Source organism: Chlorocebus sabaeus, chromosome 17, assembly GCF_047675955.1.
Source record: "Chlorocebus sabaeus isolate Y175 chromosome 17, mChlSab1.0.hap1, whole genome shotgun sequence".
Lineage (NCBI taxonomy): Eukaryota > Metazoa > Chordata > Mammalia > Primates > Cercopithecidae > Chlorocebus > Chlorocebus sabaeus.
In genome coordinates, this window is record NC_132920.1 from 17,849,638 (window position 1) to 17,870,256 (window position 20,619).

At 40.2% G+C, this 20,619-nt stretch overlaps 1 protein-coding gene across 8 annotated transcripts in view; it reads right to left on the bottom strand.

The window, feature by feature from the left end:
* The window catches only part of KIF13A (kinesin family member 13A), a 233,237-nt gene that overhangs the window by 86,733 nt on the left and 125,885 nt on the right, over positions 1-20,619 (bottom strand). For all 8 annotated transcript variants that reach the window (XM_007973605.3, XM_007973602.3, XM_007973599.3 and 5 more), the window contains exons 5-9: positions 10,531-10,623; positions 9,938-10,118; positions 6,471-6,558; positions 4,842-4,976; positions 3,907-4,019 (exon numbers count right to left, since the gene is read on the bottom strand). In XM_007973605.3, coding sequence (XP_007971796.1) covers positions 3,907-4,019; positions 4,842-4,976; positions 6,471-6,558; positions 9,938-10,118; positions 10,531-10,623 — 610 coding nt within the window. The remainder of the gene's footprint in view (positions 1-3,906; positions 4,020-4,841; positions 4,977-6,470; positions 6,559-9,937; positions 10,119-10,530; positions 10,624-20,619) is intronic.

A 20,619-nucleotide genomic window follows, 5' to 3' on the forward strand; every position in this document is an offset into this window, starting at 1 on the left:
AGATGTTAGCTTATTAACCACAGGAACTGAAATAGAAATGAGACTGAGAACTAGATAAACATTGTTTGCATTTTTGCAAATTTTGACTGGCCATTACTGAATAAAATGGAACCACGTTCAGTGTCTGGGGGTATTAGAGAGTGCTCTATGATCTAAATGTGTTCTCAGCAGAGCTGAAGCAGTCAGACTGCAGTGACAAGGAAAAGGCTTCCTCATTCCATCTTCACTAGACAGGTGGAACAGCAGATTGGCTTTTCAAATGTATTCCCCTGCAAAGACAGTTCCACAGATGACCTATACCTCCTAAGCTCCACACTCCCTGGCACTAGGCCACACAGTGTCTTAATTCTTTAATGAAAGGAGTAAGATGTGCTTAAAGGTCTTACAGCTTCAGGAGACCTGAAGTTCCTAAATCTACAGCCCATTAAGCAGACACTGACATTTGTGTGAAGTCCCTGACAGGTCTGCTTAAGAGGATTATTAATGCTCCATCCACAGAAACGTAAGTGGGAGGCCAAGAGAAAGCTTAAGAACATGTCAGAGATTTCTTTAGTTTTGGAACTCAACTTTTTTTTTTTTTTTCCTGAGACAGCCTCCTGAGTAGCCAGGATTACAGGCGCCCACTACCATGCCCAGCTGATTTTTGTATTTTTAGTAGAGACAGGGTTTCACCATGTTGGTCAGGCTGGTCTTGAACTCCTGACCTCAAGCCATCCACCTGCCTCAGCCTCCCAAAATGCTGGGACTACAGGGGTGAGCCACTGCACCTAGCCAAGGCATACAAAATGTGTGCTGGGATTTTACTTATGTTATTCAATGTCTCTAAGCATCACTTTTCTCATCTTTAAAATAAGATTAAAAATACATGTTATGAGCCTCCCAGAGTGTATGAAAATGCTCTGAAAAGTATAAAGAACCCTTAAAAAGGAAGATCATATCTCATAAACTAGTAAGGAATCCACAAATCCATTTGTGAAAGAGACCATATATAAATAAGATGATGCCAGAAGCGTTGGCTCACACCTATAACCCTGGCACTTTGGGAGGCCAAGATTGGAAAATCGCTTGAGGCCAAGAGTTTAAGACCAGCCTGGTCAACATAGTGAGACCCCATCTCTTTAAAAAAAAAAAAAAAAGGAAGAAAGAAAAGAGAGTAAGATGTTGAGAGAATTCTATTCAATTCGACAAGTCATTATGAAAAAGAGCCAGTTACTAAATGATCTAAATCATGTAATCACCAAGCCTTGGGGTAATCCAGTAAGGTCCACTACATAAATTCATGTCCAAAATTAAGGGGGCACTATTTACATTTACTCTGGGACAAAAGTATCATCCAGATGCTGCCTGGCAAACTGAATGCACAGCCACTCCCACAAGTGTAGCCACAGTGGCTGAGCCTGGGGTCAGAGACCAGCTGACTGCAACCATTCCCAAAATCCACACTTAGAACTTGGTGACCTGGGAGACACATCATTAAACTGCGCTCTGTCTTGGTTTTCTCATCTGTAAAATGGGGATAATGGACCCACGCCTTGATGCTGATGTGACACTGTGTATGGAGCATTCAGAATGGTGCCTGGCATTAGCAAGAGCTCAATAAAAGTTAGTGGTCATTCCACATCTAGGCCAGTCATACACACACACACACACACACACACACACACACTCTAAATTCCAATCAGTCTACAGACTTCCCAGTGTGATCCCACAAGCCCCACCGGCAGGCATGGCCCAGCACTTGCAAATGAATCTCCAGGAGGTGTGGCAATCTTTTCTTTGATACCTGCTCCTTCACACTCCCATTTCTGCCTCCCCATCCTGGTTTCCGAAATCATTTTGGAATGCAGGGCTGCAGTGCCAGTCTGGAATCTTGCAATGCCTTGTCAGGAAATACAGCAAAATCCTTTGTTATCAGAGCAGGAGACAGAATGACTGGATGATTAACTTCCTATAGCAGTGGTCTTTCCCAGTGAGTATGGCTGTGTCCATCTGATACAGGGGCCACTATTTTACTTCTAATTTTTAAACTTTTGTATACTAAAATAATAATGTGTTAACATCATCTTAAATGCAAGCTGTGCAAACACGTTCCTGAATATATTTCCTCTTGTCACGTTCTGTCCTAAACAAAACCCTAAGTTATTACAGCTCAACAGAAAAAGACTACAAGTATACACTAAACTACTTTCTGCAAACTTGGAATCATGATAATGGTTATCTTGATTATAAAAAAAAACAGCTATAACAATTAATATTTATTCACTGCATACTAAGTGCCAGGCATTTCTCTAAGCACATTATGGTCATTTTATCCCTAACAAATCTGTGAAGTAGGTATTATTATTATTATTATTATTATTATTATTATTTTGAGATGGAGTTTCACTCTTGTTGCCCAGGCTGGAATGCAGTGGTGCGATCTCAGCTCACTGCAACCTCTGTCTCTGGGTTCAAGCGATTCTCCTGCCTCAGCCTCCCGAGTAGCTGGGATTACAGGTGCCCGCCACCATGCTCGGCTAATTTTTTACATTTTTAGTACAGAAGGGGTTTCATCATATTATCCAGGCTGGTCTTGAACTCCTGACCTCAGGTGATCCACCCACCTCAGCCTCCCAAAATGTTAGGATTAGAGGCGTGAGCCACTGCCCCCAGCCTGCTTTTATTTTTAATTGACACACAACTGTGCATATTTATGAGGTACAGTGTGATATTTTGATACATGTATATAAAGTATAATGATCAATTTAGGGTATTTAGTGTATCCATCACCTCAAACACTTATTTTTTTGTGTTGGGAACACTGAAAATTCACTTTCCTAGCTATTTGAAAATATACAACAAATTGTCAATTATAGTCAACATACAGTGCTATGGAGCACTAGAACTTATTTCTCCAATTTAGCTGTAATTTTGTATACACGAATCAACTTCTCATTATTCCCCCTGTCCTCCAGTTTCCAGCCTCTAGTAACCACTATTCTACTTTCTACTTCTATGATATCAACATTTTTTAGCTTCCACATATGTCAGAATATGGTATTTGTGCCATTTTTGAGCACCATGTAGTTTTATTTAATTAAACCTGGCCCTTTTTTTTTTTTTTTTTTTTTTTTTGAGACAGAGTCTCACTCTGTTGCCCAGGCTGGAGTGCAGTGTGGAGCGATCTTGGCTCACTGCAAACTTCGCCTCCCAGATTCAAGTAATTCTCATCCCTCAGCTTCCCAAGTAGCTGGGATTACAGAAGTGCGCCACCATGCCCAGCTAATTTTTGTGTTTCAGTAGAGACGGAGTAGAGATGGGTAGAAACAGGGTAGAGACTGGGTAGAGAAGGGGTTTCATCATGTTGCCCAGGCTAGTCTTGAACTCCTGGCCTCAACTGATCCACCCACTTTGACCTCCCAAAATGCTGGGATTACAGTCGTGAGCTACCATACCCAAACACAATCCTTATAAATCTTTTTTTTTTCTTTGAGATAAAGTCTCACTCTGTTGCCCAGGCTAGAGTGCAGTGGTGCAATCTTGGCTCACTGCAACCTCCACCTCCCAGATTCAAGCAATTCTCCTACATTAGTCTCCCGAGTAGCTGGGGTTACAGGTATGCGTGACTGTGTCTTTTTAGTAGAGATGGGGTTTTGCCATGCTGGCCAGGCTGGTCTCAAACTCCCGACCTCAGATGATCTTCCCGCTTTGGCTTCCCAAAGTGCTGGGATTATAGGCATGAGCCACCGTGCCTGGCCAAAAACCTCATACATCTTAATAGACACAGGTTGTTGTTGTTTTTCTTCAAACCAGTTTACTAAAGCGATACAGACTTTAAACAACCTGTGCATCAGAACCATCTGACTCTCATAATGCAACAAATCCCCCCAGAAGGAAATCACCCAGGCTGTTCCGGGACCACCTTACTTGTTAATGTTGCTGCCTTCTTTCAGTCGCTCTCCTGCAGCTCCTGTTTTAGATACTCTTTCGCTACCAGCCAGGTCTACCAAGCTGACCTTACTGACCTTCTCCCCGGAGTTCTAGTTACAGGAAACAAGAGAGAGAAAAAAAACTTACCAATAAAAACCACATGGAGATCTACATACATGTTAGCACTATAATTGAGCAATCCATCCCACTCACATGGCAAATTTCTTAAGTTTTTAAATGGTCAGAAGAGTTATTTGAACTAGCAATTAATTTCATAGTTAAAATTTAAGTTGGCATGGAAATGTAGCATTTTTGTTTTGCAGAAAGTACACCCAGCTTTCTGGAATACAGTCAGAAAGCTGGAGATTTTAAATGCCTATGAGGAAATAGAAGGACATGAGGATTTCTGCACATTCAGGTCAAATCTTTCTCCTTTTGAAAAAAAGTTCAGGCTAAAGGTTGTGGTGTCCTCTTTAATATCCCTCAAGGACTATGAAGCTGACTTGTTTCCATGGGAATTTCAGCATGAAAGGATATATATTAAAAGCTGTATGGTGATGTCATCACACTTGTTAGGGACTTTGCACAAGAAATACAATTATTTTTCTTTTTTGTTTTTGTAGAGTCCGGGTGTTGCTATATTGTACAAGATGGTCTTGAACTTCTGGCCTCAGGCAATCCTCTCGCCTCAGCCTCCCAAGATGCTGGAATTACAGGCATGAGCCACTGCACCAGGCCAAAATCCAATTTTTTAAAAAGTCGAATATAAAGGAAGACCTAACAAATTAAATGATGTAAGCAAAGCAGCTCACCTAGTAAGCAGAAGAGCCAACATAAAATTCTCAGCCACTGAACCCAACCACGAAAGGCTTTACCTATATGGACACTTTCAGTTCTTCCACCCCCCTCAAAGGTTCTGCCTAATCCCTTACCCCAGACTGCAGGTCATACAGTGTCTGTGTGATTATGATGTTGAACACAGCATGGGAGCGGCTGCTTTCTTCGTTCATGTTGGTAGCAGCTACTGTTCGAGACTTATTTCCCTCAGACATCAATGACTCAATATCCTAGGGGCAAAGCATAAGGAAAGACCATAAGCAAAAACACAAGAATGCAGTCCTGCACGCCAGGTGTATGTATTCATTATGATTCCTCTGATGCCTTTGTCACCACCCTTCCATAAAAACCTGCCTGCTGCTCCTCCACTGAGCCGGGTTTGCGCTTCTACCTCGCTCAGGGCTTTCTCATGTATGAAACGTTTCCCCTTATTCTTTCCATTTCCCAACCGTCTTCTTTCTCAGTTGAGTCCCTGTTTGCTCCTTTTTGGGTTCCTGGGGTAGCTAATATTTATTGAGCACTCCGATAATCAATAATAGCAGTGACTTGATTTAACCCTCCGGTGCTTACCAACCCGCTGATGCCTGCCTGTCTGCCTCCCTCCTCCACCACTGTGGCTCCCTGATGGCAGGGTTTTTTCCTTATTCCACTTTGTACACTTGCTTCTAGAATGCCTAGAGCCTATGGGATCTTATGAAATATTTGCTGAATGAACTTTATTTTCTTGGTTTTGCATATAAGGACGCTGAAGTTCATGGAGGTGAAGCAACTTTCCCCACATCCAGTAAGCGGTAGAACTGGGATGCAAATCAAGAACACCCTGGCTCCTACTAGTAAGTGACAGGATAACATCAACACGCACCTCAACCACACTGAGCTAAGAACCAGGGACCTCAGCGAAGGGGCTGAGTTAGCACTTTTAGACCAAAAAGGTATCCATTCATGTCAGAATCTAAACGTTTTTAAAATGATCACTGTGCTCTTATTTCTGATTAGAGCAATTCTATATATATCTTGATTTAAATGGCTGGAGAGTCACTGCACAGATTAGTTTTAGCCGTACTAAATCTGGGGTGATAATGGGCCACCCACATCCCACAAACAGCACAAAGTAAGTGCAGGGATTTGCTTGTTCCTTCATGCATTCACACATTCATTCACATTCTTTAGCAACAGAGACAGCAGTTTGCGTTATGAGATTTCCAAAGCAATCACTATAGAAATAGAAGTAGAATCCTGAGTTAGATCTTAACAAGGCATGTAAGTCAAAGAGTAAATAAAGTAAAACAGGCTGGTCAATGGCAAGAGGAGTGATTCAGAAAAACAGGAGAGCAAGAAGTGACAGAAACCAAGGCAGGAGACCTTGCCAAAAAGAAAGGGCTGTACTAACTGCCAAATACTGTTTAGACTACCACGTGCCTAGAAGGATGTCACTGGCATCATTGGGAGCACAGTTTTAACAGAGTAGTATTAGTGAAAACATGCAGCAACCTGAAAACATTGGGCTTTCTGGCCATACTGTAAAACCTTCACAACAAAGCAGCTTGAAGATTGTGATTAAAAGTCTTTTTCCTCTCTGTCTGCAGTGTGCTGATACTGGGTTTCTGAGGCCCTGAGTAGTATCATTGTGATATAAAGCGTCCACATAAAATATACTCAGTATCACTTACATACTTGGATTTATAGTCAGGTTTTAATCACATTTTTTAAAAAAAATGACTTACCTCAAAACTAGTGACAGCTAGTTGAGATAAACCATCTACATATGGTCCCAAAACTTTATGTTCTCGAACTTTAAGAGACTGTCTACTCCTGTGGGGGGGAGGAAAAAGGAATAAATGAATCAGACCAAAGCTGGAAGCTTTTCTTTCTTTTTAAGTACACAGTAACTAAGATAACAATTTCAAAATAATTTTTTAAGGACTCCTCCCCCCAACAAATCTAAAAGCTACTTTATTTGGATTAGCAAAACAATGTTTCACATGAGAAATGTGTTTTATGTTCTGATTTCTATTTAAAGTATGTTACTATTTTAAACATTCTATCTCTAGTCACAAACCTTACTGGGTCAGGCTGTCAGTTACATTTTGGGGAGGGTTGGGGGAAAAAGTGAACCAAAAAACATGCCAGATCAAATTAACCTTTAGGCTATTTCATAAATAAGCATTTTCTCAGTAGATAATATCTTAAAATTGTATTTAGTTTTTGAGACAGGGTCTCACTCTGTCACCCAGGCTAGAGTGCAGTAGTATGACCCCGGTTTACTATAGCCTCAACCTCCCAACCAGGTGATTCTCCCACCTTAGCCAACCATGCAGCTGGGACTACAGGCCCATGCCACTATGCCTGGCTAATTTTTATATTTTTTGTAGAGATGTGAGCTTCACTATTCTGCCCAAGCTGGTCCTAAACTTCTAGGCTCAAGCAATCCTCCACCCCCAGCCTCCCAAAATGCTGGGATTGCAGATGTGAGCCACCACAGCCCGGTCAAAATTTTTGAATTAGTAGTAAACAATATTAAAATGTTTAAAGTTTACTTCAAGTCTGCATTGGTTTATGCTACTTCTATGCTTACACTTTTTTACACAGAAAGTGAGATTATAGTACAGAGTTTGTTTGTAATTACTGATGTTGTCCTATATTTAGAATTGGTTCTGCTAATGACAGTTTTAAAGCTCTTTTGAATTTTTAAATGATAAACCTGGTTTGGAACCCATTTGAACAGTTTATCAAAAGACAATGGAGATTAAAAGCAAAGCTATGTATACACTGACCATATTGTATATGCCATCTTATTCAGGGCATCGCATATTAATCATCTTTCAAATTAAAAGTCATTGCCTAGCATCAGCAGTATATGGGAAGCAGCAGCTAAGAAGCATCACTGAATGCATCCCAAAGTCCTGGCATTGTTCTCTGAAGCACTTTTCAGTTATGCCGTTTAATTTCATAACATCCCTACAAAGTAGGCTTTACCACTTTTATTTTAAAGATGAAGAATTCAATGTGACAATGAGCTACTTAGATTCACACGATCCAGTACACAGCTTACTCTGCTTGCCAGAGATTCTATAATGCTATTCAGCAGCAAGAAAAAGCAAACCCAGCATTGTATCAAGTGCCTGTGATGGTGTCCAATATCGGAAATTCTTGTACACTGCTGGTGGGAGTGGAAATTGTTACAACCACTTTGGATAACAGTTTGTGCTACTGAATAAAACTGGAGATTCAGTGTTTTGTGAGTTACAATTCCACCCCTAGATGTGTTACGTAGAAACTCCTGTACGCTATATACCAGGAGACCTGCAAAACAATGTTTTCAGAACAGCACTGTATTGATAAAAGCAGGAACCACACAAAAGACAGAGAAAGTGATGAATTATTGATATAATCACACCATGAAATGCTAGACAACAGTAAAAATGCATTAGCACTTCATATATAAGAATAAATGAATCATGGTGGGAGGAAAAATCACCAAAGAACACATATTATGATGTCATACAAAGTTAAAAATTGTGCAAAATTATTTCTACATGCTAAAGAAGAGGAAGAGAATGCTAAACACAAAATTCACAATAGTAGTTACCTTGGGGAGGGATAGAACATGGATCCAAGAGGAACATATAGGGAGCTTCACAATTATTGGTCATGTTCCATTTTATTTATTTAATTTTAGCTAGAGTACTTTTGGCTAAGTCATGTTCCATTTATTAAGCCAATGTAGATAGGCAGTTGTTTTTATTATTCTTTACGTCTTACAGGTATTATAAATGTTCTTTTGTATACATTAAATAGTTAACAGCTTCTTAAGAGTAAATATAAACATTTTCTTTGATTAGGTCACTTCCTCGTCACTCATAATTTTGGTCAAAATGCACCAAAGTAGTAATAGTGGTTATTAATATTATTTTTTTTTTTTTGAGATGCAGTCTCACTCTATTGCCCAGGCTGGAATGCAGTGGTATGATCTTGGCTCACTGCAACCTCTGTCTCCCGGGTTCAAGCAATTCTCCTGCCTCAGCCACCTGAGTAGCTGGGATTACAGGTGCCCAGCACCACGCCCGGCTAATTTTTGTACTTTTAGTAGAGACAGTGTTTCACCATGTTGACCAGGCTGGTCTTGAACTCCCGACCTCAAGTGATCCACCCACCTCGGCCTCCCAAAATGTTGGGATTACAGGCATGAGCCACCACGCCTGGCCTTAGTGATTATTTTTGAATGGTTAGATTATAGGTCATTTTTACCTCTTACACTTTACCTATTTTTCAAATTTTCCATAAATATATATTATTTTTAAATCAGTACAGTTGTTTTTAAATTTTTTTTGAGATGGAGTCTCCCTCTGTTCCCCAGGCTAGAGTGCGGTGGCATGATCTCAACTCACTGCAACCTCCACCTCCTGGGTTCAAGTGATTCTCCCGCCTCAGCCTCCCAAGAAGCTGGGATTACAGACGTCCATCCCTACACCCGGGTAATTTTTGTATTTTTAGTAGAGATGCGGTTTCTGTTGGTCAGACTGATCTCAATCTCCTAACCTCAGATGATCCGCCTACCTTGGCCTCCCAAAGTGCTGGGATTACAGGCATAAGCCACTGTACCTGACTCCAAATTTTTTAATTGAAAAAAAGTACATGGTCCCCCTGCCTCTATGAATCAAATAAATATATTTTTTAATCACCTAATTAAAAAAATATAGATCCCTGGGTTTCACCCTAGGTTTACTGAATCTAGTCTCTATGGGTAGGAATCAGGCAAGTGGATGCTTAAAACATTCCCCACATGATTCCAACGCCCAGCTAGGGAAGGGAATTGCTTGCCTTGACTGGGATGTTTCAATCCTTCAACCCTTTTACCTTTAACACAGAAGTGCTGCTTTCCAATGTAAATGGAAGAACTAATGGTTATTCCTAACTCAATTTTTATGAATAGTTCACGGTGGCAAAAAAATAATACCAATAGTAACAACATCTTTTCAAAAGGCATACATAGGCAACTTAATACATTAATGTAGGATAAACACTGGGTATACCAACAGGCTTTGAGAAGCTGATGATTTCTCTGTAAATGAATGAAAACCAGTGTAGTCACCAAGAGCTTAAATACGTATATTCACTTCTAATTTTAACTTCAGAATGATTTAAAATTATCTCCCCCTATTAACACATTTAATCTTGACCACTAACTTACCCTTTGGGGTCTAAAAGATCCCGAACTTTCTCATTATAAATTTCCATATAGGACACTTCGACTTTAAAGGTCTGTGACTCATTTTGCTCCAAAGAGATCCTTTTAAATAAAGCACAGCAGAGCCTTGGAATAAGGCCCAGCTGCTCAGCATGGCCCATCATGGAAAAGGATTTTCCCGAACCTGGAGAAGAAGCAAGCAAAAAGAGAACAGGTAAAGGAATAAGCAAAATGCAATGCTTCAGCCATACAAGGTTTCCCCATATACTTGCCAAGGTAACAGAGCAGAAAAGTGGCCAACTTAGCCTCAAACCCTGTTGCTCAGGCTGGAGTGCAGTGGTGTGATCATGGCTCACTACAGTCTCAAACTCCTGGGCTCAAGCCATCCTTCCACCTCAGTCTCCTGAGAACCTGGGGCTAAAGGTGTGCCACCATGCTGGGCTAATGCTTTTAGTTTTTGTAAAGACGGGTCTTACTATGATGCCCAGGCTGGTCTCAAACTCCTGGGCTCAAGAAATCCTCCCACCCCATCCTCACCAAGTGCTGGGATTACAGGCACGATCCATCACATCTGGACTATAAAAGCAACTTCTTACCTGTCTGTCCATATGCAAAAATACACGCGTTATACCCCTGAAAGGCTTTTTCAAGAATTCCTTCCCCAAGGCACTTGAAAACCACTTCTTGACCTAAAAAACAAGCCAAAAATTAAAAACTAATAAAAAGATTAATTTTTCTGGACATATTTGTATTAATAACATTATGTCAATTCAAAAAAATGTTAAAAGTGTACAGAGTGCCTACTTAGTACAGGGCTGTGTGCTAAAAGTTTGATATATGCAATTCCATCCACACTTCTAAACTACAGCTCAGTACCTGGATACACTGTTTCCCTCTAAGACATTTCTCTAAATATTAAAGTTTTCTTTCCAATGTGAGTGGGCCATATGGAAGCATCATTCAAATTTGGTGGTTTTTTCTTATGACTGAGCATCTACAATGTCATTAAATATGAATTGCCTTATCTCCCCAGCTAGATTCTGAACTGCCACTGAACAAGACCATGTTATACACACCTCGGTATCCCCCTCAACACCTAGCTTAGTGTTTTGTAAATGCCAAGTGCTGAAAAACCGTTAGTTGCTGAGGATGGATTGACAACTTCAGCTGCTGTTTGTAGATTCACAGCACCCGTCACCTGTGTCCTCACAGAGGGAGTGGGGGACAAGATCTCTTTCGTGAATCTCTCTGTATCTCCTGGGGGGATTGTGTCATGTACTACATTATGGCAGAGCAGGGCTGAAGAGTAAACGTGTGACAATCTGTTTTAAACACATAAAAGGACAGCATTTGCTACCCTTTGAATTTGGTGATTTTCTAATATTCATTCTGCATCACTAAGACAATGAGACTTATATTCTCCTTCCTGTCCTCTTATAGTCCTTAGAACACTCACTCTACAGCATTTGCAGAAACTACTAGTTTAAGCACCTGTTTCCTCCACTGGAATGACAGCTCCCTGAAGCCTAAAACTATAACCTGCTTATTTTCATAATCCTACAGCCTAGTACAAAATGCTTAATAAATGTTGAAAGAATGAGTCAATTTAACGTTTTTATCTTACATGATAGTTCCTTTTACATTTGAAAATAATGTAACACAACATAAGCTTTTGGTTTTACGTTTTTCTTTTATGGAAATTCAGATCTGATTTTAGGAGTCTTATTATACTATGATACACGATGATTGCAGGATGAGACTCTTAAAAGTATCTTGACACAAAACGAGATAGTATTTGTGACATGGTTTAGTTCAGCGTCCCCACCCAAATCTCATCTCGAATTGTAATCCCCACGTGTCAAGGGAGGGACCTGGTGGGAGGTGATTGGATCATGGGGGCAGTTTCCCCTATGCTGTTCTCATGATAACGAGTTCTCACAAGATCTGATGGTTTAAAAGTGTGTGGCTTCCTCTGAGTTCTTTCCTCTCTCTCTGTCTCTTGCTGCCATGTAAGACATGCCTTCCTTGATGTGCCTTGCTTTCCCTTCACCTTCCACCATGATTCTAAGTTTCCCGAGGCCTTCCCAGTCATGCGGAACTGTGAGTCAATTAAACCTCCTTTCTTTACAAATTACCCTGCCTCATGTAGTTCTTTGTAGCAGTGTGAAAACAGACTAATACAATTTGCAACCATTAGGCTGGCAAAAAATAAAATTCTGACATCATCAAATATTGCTGCATATGGTGGGAGAATGAATGAACACAGACATTCTGAAGGAAAACTTGACAGCATCTGTAAAAGGGAATATGCCTACACTGTCTGACCCACTGTGAAGCGTCTATTCTAGAGACACATTCCCGAAAAGGGCCCTGTGAAGGATGTTCATGGCAGTGTTATTCATAATACTGTAAATGGGAATCAAGTTAAATGCCCATAAGTATGCAAGTAAGTAAAGTGTGACTGTTTTATATGATGGAATATACTACATAACATTTTTTTAAAAACAATAAATCCCCAACACCCACATCTATGTGTAAATAATGCTCGAATTGAAGAACATTGTTGAGTGAAAAAAAAGCCATGTTCAGAACTGTACGTATAATGTAAAATCTTATGTCAAATAGTGGGTGTGTGTGCACGCTGGTGTGTGTGCAAGAGAGAGATCTACGAATGCTAAAGTATAAAAAATGGATTGAAAAAATATACCAAATTTATATAACTTTATTTCTCTATTGCTAACTTCTACCATCTAGCATTGATGTTTGGTAACTTCCTTGATGGAATATGCGGATTTTAAAAAATGGGTGTAATCAGAAGAATCTTTTCTAAACACCCAGGTCTGTTGTGAAGAGTACCTTAAGATCCGTATGCAAATACGTATATATTCAGAGAAGAATAAAGTATAATCAAAATTATTATCTGCTTCACAAATTGCTTTTATGTTATAGTCAAGTATGATAGTCTTGTGCTCACAAAGAAAACACCTGACCACTCTGGTATGTGATCTTTCATATACATTAATATTTATTTCTCTTATGTTTTCTCAAAGGACCTTCCTTATTCCACGGATGTTCCCAAGCCCCGTGCTAAAAGGCAGGCCTGAAATCTGGAGCCAAGCCCTATATCAGAGAGGACCCAGAATGAAATCCAGCCTGTGCCCAGGCTTATTAGAATTGCTTGTGGTCCTCAGCCAGACCCAAGTGCCATTAGAAGGCATTCTAAAAGCAATACATTCTTGGCACAAGCAGCTGAATGGAGCAATCCTGTTTGATCTTCCATACTGGTTAACCAGCCCCCAGGAAGGGAGTGGGGTGAGGGTGGGGACAAGAGACTTCAAGAGTTGGCTAAGTCAAGCATCCTGACCATAATTCATGATTTCAATTCACATTTAGTAACTTGAGAAAAAAAAAAAACCCACAGCTTGAGTTGGTGAAAGGACTTAATTGCAGAGAAGCACTGTGGTCAAAGAGATTTTATTATGGCTTTTTAGAGCCTAAAGTTAATATCTATTATATCTATTCCTATATTAGGTAGTAAAATGTGGTACTTCTGGTTTCTGCTTCTGATGCTGAATACGCTGGAATTAGGAGGAATTATTTTCCTAGGTTCTTTCAAGAGTAAATAACAATGTGTCTTTTTCCTTGGTAGGAATGGCCTTTTAAACTGAAGATTGTTAGTTGGAAAAACAAGGATGACTGCTGTATAGCTGTATGAAATAGGTTTATGATGTAAATGAAACAAACCACTAGGATGTGTATACTAAAATTGCATGAAAAATAAATGAAATGATCGAAGAACTCCCCAGCATATAAAAACACAAGAGTAGGCTGAGCATGGTGGCTCATGCTTGTAATCTCAGCACTCTGGGAGGCCGAGGTGAGAGGGTGGCTTGAGGAGAGGAGTTCAAGACCAGCCTGGCCAACAAAGTGAGACCCTGTCTCTACAAAAATTGTAAAAAAAGAAATTACAAAAGTAAATTTCAGTTTAGTGTATGACCAAATTGTTGCAAATACTAAACAGGACATGATTTAACCTATTAAACTTGCATTCTAAATTTATTATTTATGCTACTAAGGAAAAGCAAAGATAATTTTAATCAACTGTCCTGTTGGCAATGTACTTTATATATTTTATTTGTTTTTGTGTTTTGTTTTGTTTTTGTTTTTTTGAGATGAGTCTTGCTCTGTCACCCAGGTTGGAGTGCAATGGCGCGATCTCGGCTCACAGCAACCTCCATCTCCCGTGTTCAAGTGATTCTCCTGCCTCTGCCTCCTGAGTAGCTGGGATTACAGGCATGCACCACTATGCCTGGTTAATTTTTTCTATCTTTAGTAGAGATGAGGTTTCACCATATTGGCCAGGCTAGTCTCAAACTCCTGATCCACCCGCCTGGGCCTCCCAAAGTGCTGGGATTACATGTTCTATATCATTGAATCCTCACAATACCCAAGTAGAGTAGGTAGAAATTATGACTGATAAGGTGACTGGGGCTTGAAATGGTTAAGTCATTTGCCCAAGATCTCATTATCAGTGAATGGCAGGGTTTGGGTCAGCTTATAGTGACTCCCTACTGTCAAGGCTGATTCCATTCATCATCAGTTACTCATGCTGCATGACACTGGGAACCAGCTGCTCTCACCTCTGGTCTCCAGGATAATTTTAACAGACTCTCAGAGCTCATCACACTGCACAATTTTTTTTTTCTTTCTTTCTGAGATGGAGTCTCATTCTGTCGCCCAGGCTGGAGTGCAGTGCAATCTCGGCTCAGCGCAACCTCTGCCATCTGGGTTCAAGTGATTCTCCTGCCTCAGCCTCCTAAGTAGCTGGGATTATAGGGACCCGCCACCAAGCCTGGCTAATTTTCGTATTTTTAGTAGAGACGGGGTTTCACCATGTTGTGACCTGAGGTGATCCGCCTGTCTTGGCCTCCCAAAGTGCTGGAATTACAGGCGTGAGCCACTGCCCCTGGCTGGCACAATTTTTTTTTCGTGTTCACCTTTACTGCCAGATTGTGAAAACAGTGGTTGCTGCATCTTAGTAGAGTGCCTGGCATGCAATAGGCATTTGTATTCACTGAATTATTCCTGTGTTGATATTGTTGTTCTCAGAAAAATGTATTTTTAATTGGGTGGGAGCCTCTTCCCTCATCAGCAACAAAAAGTTATAAGAAGACTGTACTTTTGTACTCTAGCCTGGGTGACAGAGTGAGACTCTGTCTCAAAAAAAAAAAAAATTGTTCTTTGACCTTAAAAATAAATGTTTAATTACTTTACGCTTTGGTCAAAGTATGACTGTTTTTGAAATTCTAATTAATCCCATAAGACTACAGTAGGTCTTTGTTAAATAAGCCAATGGGGTATGAATAGATGTGTCAACACACTATGTAGGTACTAATGAGGTAATTTTGATAAAATTACAGATCACATTTTTACTAATATACACAGTACCTCCTGGACATGACAACAAAATATATGACAAAAAATAAAAACTAGTCTCTCTGATTTCCACTAAATATATACATGTGATTTCAAATATAGTCAGCTTCTTTTAGTTACAGTTGTTTGGCAGATAGAATATAATTCAAATTTATCATATTTAGTAAAGCTTTATTCATAATTGGAAAAGAAAAAATCTGAGAAAAACAACATAAAAAATTGAAAACAATTACACTACGTTTCTAAAAAAATTCTTCATTCTCCATGTATTTTTACAAATTTACACAAGATTGGAGTCTAGAGACACTGGAATACATTTTATTACTATGGCTTTGTGTCTCAAAGACAATGCATTCTCTTTTAAGACAAGAAATAATGAACATTTTCCCATCTCTACAAATATACATCAATATTAGCATTTTAAATAGGAGCTCAGCTTTCCATTGTATGAATAACGGATGCAATCTGTTCCCTACTATGGATATTTAGATTATTTCCTTTTATTTTTCTGCAATATTTATTCTCATATGTCTACCTCTGTGCAGTTTCCTATTGACTTTACTAGCCAAAACTTCAAAAAATCAAATGTCCAAGTTCTCTAAAAATGCATGAGTCTCTACTTTCAACACCCTCAACAACAATCCCTATGATTATTCTTAGTTCTGACGGAGTCAGTAAGAAAAAAAGCCTCTTGTTTGGATAATTTTTCTTCTATTTATTGTTTATTTGTACTAACACTTTAGTAAGTTGACTAAGTCCTTGGGGTAGCCATTGCTTTTCTTCTCATTAACTTTAAAATCCTCATTATATATTGAGGATACTAACCATCGGTCTATCTTATAGGTTATAAGTATTTTTTCCCAGTCTGTCATTTGTCTATCGGTCTTACGTTATTCTTGGTCATACAAAATCTTCTGGTCTTTCATATTCAAATCTTTTCTCTTTTCCTTCATGATTTTTGCCTATGATATGTGTTATGCCTCACAAATCCTTTTCCACCCCCAAATTATATAGAACTCATGCATATTTTCTTCTAGTTTTGTTTTTGTTATTATTTATTTGATTTATTTTGGAGACAGGATCTCGCTTTGTGTCCAGGCTGGAGTGTGGTGCAGGATCATAACTCACGGCAGCCTCAAATGACTGGGCTCAGGTAATCCTCCTGCATCAGCCTCCCAAGCAACTGGGATCATAGATGCGCACCACCAGTTTTTTACAATTTGACTTTCAAACCTGAGTTTTACTCTTTACCAGCTATGTGACACTGGGAAGGTTCCCAGTTTATAGGTAAAATAAGACTAATAGTTGCTACCTAAGTGGCTACTGGGATGGTTTAATAAACCAATATAGATAAAGCACTTACCACAGTATGTGGCCAGTATAAATCTAGAATATATTTTAGTTATTATTATCTCTTAAGTCTTTAATCAATTATAATTCATTTTACTGAAAATAAAAAGTAATTATCTAGTTATTTTTCCTTCAGATAGCTCCTTCATTTTTGCAACAATTTTGTGGCATAATCCAATTTCAAAGATAAAAGAAAAAAGGCCAGGTGTGGTGGCTCATGCCTATAATCCCAACTCTTTGGGAGGCTGAGGCAGGAGGATCTCTTGAGGACAGGAACTCAAGACCAGCCTGAGCAAAATAGTGAGACTCCCATTTCTACAAAAAATAAAAAACTAGCCAGGCATGGATGGGCTGGGCGCGGTGGCTCACACCTGTAATCCCAGCACTTTGGGAGGCCGAGGTGGGTGGATCACGAGGTCAGGAGATTGAGACCATCCTGGCTAACACAGTGAAACCCTGTTTCTACTAAAAATATAAAAAATTAGCCAGGCATGGTGGCAGGTGCCTGTAGTCCCAGCTACTCGGGAGACTGAGGCAGGAGAATGGCGTGAACCCAGGAGGTGGAGGCTGCAGTGAGCCAAGATTGAGCCACTGCACTCCAGCCTGGGTGACAAAGCGAGACCCGGTCTCAAAAAAAAAATAAAAAAATAAAAAATTAGCCAGGCATGGTGGTGGAGGATTGTTTGAGCCTAGGAGGTTGAGGCTAGAGTGAGCCATGATCGTGCCACTGCACTCCAGCCTGAACGACAGAGTAAGACCCTATCTCTTCAGACATTAAAAAGAAAAGATACTTGTTCTTAGAAAGATTTCTGAAAGGAACCAATCACTGCTATTTTTCTAGCTCCCACAGGGGTCCCATTTAAAACATATTACTGACCAGATGTAATGGTGGTGACTCTCACCTGCAAGGGTTGGGGGGACAGAAAGGGTGGAGTGTGTGTTCATGTGTGCATAGACATGATGAGAAGAAGGAACAGTATCATTATTTGGGCCAGGGTATGCTAACCCATATTGTCTACTATAAGAAAAATTCTTTCTTTTTCTTTTTCTTTTTTTTTTAACATTGAGATAGAAGGGTACGGGGGAAAAAAACAATATAATAAACTGTATCAGCAAAACTGTAAGTGGGACAGGTTCTAGAGCTCCCCTTATTCTGCCCTTCTGGTGCCTTTTCAGCTATGTGAACCCTGGCTGGAGTTATACTTAACCAATTCTTTGGTTCTGTGACCTTCAGGGCACCACTGGGTATAGTAAAAACAACTACAAAAAAGGCCAAACTGTCAACCAAAGCCTAAAAGGCACTATGACTCTTGATACAGTCTCTATCCTCTCTAGCAATCAGCTCTTGGTGAAACACAGATGATGGCTACACTTCACTCTGCAATATAAAATATGAGATATCAAGAACCCTCATATGGTCTCTTAAAGAGATCCTAATTTATCCAAAAGACTGAAGGGTTTTTTTTTTTTTTTTGGATTGTTTTTGCTTTGTTCACTTCTATTTTTCAAACACAACGGTCCCTTTTCTCAGCATAGGAAAAAATGACTTGCCAACTGCTTTTTGAACCTCAGTTCATGAAAAAAGGAACCGTTTATGCTGAGTGGTGGGAATCAGGGAATTCAAACAGTGCATGGGTGGATCCCATAAAAGATGCAATATCTCCACCCTAAACGTTTTCCAACTACAGTTTACACTCAAATAGAATGAAGTGCTATTTGTCTAGGGGAAAGCACACCAGCCCATAAGGGAAGGTTCGTAAGTCCCGTGGGAAGCAGGAGGATCTATGAGTATTTGTTTCTATCCCAGACAATCCGAGCAAAGCCATAACATTGTCAAATCCAAGAGGCCTGTGACTTTTCAGCGGAACCGATGCCAAAAAGGCGGTGGCCACTCTGCAGATGTTAGCTCCACATGCCTGGTGCGGCAAATTCACAGGGCAAGCCTGACCTCACTTGTTAATAACCATGACCACAATGCCAATTTCCTTTGGGGTTTATGATTAGACCTTCTATAATCATGTGAACAAGTCTTAAAACACAGGCATGCCCAAAGTAACCCATAACACAATGTCAGAACAGCAAAGAGAGCTGCTGTATGGAATTTCTGCAAGCAAAGTCACAGACCTGAGTCACCCAAACCTGAGTCACATACAATATGAATCTTTTTCTTTTTTGAAAGAGACAGGGTCTTGCTCTTCCACCAGGCTAGAGTGCAGTGGTATGATCATAGCTCACTACAGCCTCTAACTCCTCAAGATCCAAGGAATCCTCCTGTTTCAGCCTCCTGAGTAGCTAGGACTATAGACGTGTCCCACCATACATGGCTAATTTTTTACTTTTATTTTTTTAGTAGAGATAAGATCTTGCTATGTTGTCTGAGCTGATCTTGAGCTCCTAGCTTCAAGTGAGCCTCCCACCCTTGGCCTCACAAAGTGCTGCAATTATAGTCATTTGTACCCAGCCTGATACAGAGCTTTGAAAAGCTAACACCCTTGGGTGTCCACACTTGTGCATAATCTGTCCCTACTTAGAACAGCAACAATAGGCTCAAAGCTACCATGTGTGTGTACTGGGAGATGGGTAACCAAGGAAATCTCTTTTTAAAGCAATATCCTGATAGCAAAGCACGAAAGAAACCAGGGATGGAAGGAAAAATGCAGCTATTATTCCTATGCCCAACATCTGATGACTGAAGAGGCACAGGATAAAAGAGTCACAGTGGGCTGTGTTCTAGAAAGTGAGAGAATGAAATGGGAGGATATAAGCCCTGTCTTGTTTAAAATCTGCATTAAACAAGGCAGACACCTATGGCCCATGGCTGAATAAAACACTAAGCATGGTGATGCTCAGACCAGACCTGGCATATGCACAGAGTATTTCTTGTTTTTCTAAAGTAACTAAATAGAAAAGCATCCAAGATTTGAACACGATCGATAATTTCACCAGTTTAAACTGAATCCCCAGTTTTCCTTCTTTTCCCTCTCTCTTCTCTTTGGAATCAAAGTAGGGAGAGAAAAAATAAAAATAAAGGCTGGGCTCACGATTTATGACTTGGAATTCCTGGGCCTACTCATTTGTGAGGGTGTTTTTCCACTTCTAAACAGGGCTGACAGGCACAGCGATTCTGATGAGTCTGGACTTGGCAGGTGGCCCAGCTCCAAATCAGAGCACCTGGACAGCACAAGATCAGACAGGTTCTTCTCACATACCTGAAGGGGTGAAGAATGCCCAGCTTGGATGAGGTTTAAATAAATCCCCTTCTCAAAAATCTTTAGTGTATGGAAGTGCAGCTTTCAAAAATTCTCACATGTAGTGACTTCAAACCTGGTTTAAGTTAAATGACCAAAAACTACAGAGTTCAGATAAAGAAACCGAAGCTGTAAGGCTTGACTTAGTATTGCTAGATTTAAGTTTTAATCAACTACAGAAATGTTTGCCATTGAGGTGCCTGGTAAGAGGATCCCAAGAAACCAGGCCATGAGGGTAAAGGTAGACCACGGACATATTTTCCATGGTAGCATCCAAGAGCTACCAGTGTTACAGTCCTTGAAGTCTGGCTTGCAACATGGCATGGGTGACTCACCCAGATGGATGTTTCCACCACAGCAACAGCACTGGGGCTGGCCACGAGCATGGTCTTTTTTTGTTGCTGGACAAAGTGGGTGATTCACCAAGGAAGAGGTCATGCAACCACTGCCCTCGGCACTGGTCCCGAGAATGAAGAAAGAATATAAAGCCACTCACCTGTGAAGAATGTCTTAGAGAGAATGTGTGTTGGAGTCATACAGGAGGGTGGTTCCCACAAAACAACTGCTGACAAAGTAAACCTTCATTTCTATCTGATTTGATGGTGTTTTACACCCGCTCTCTCTGATAAAGAAGCAGACCCAACTCAACAT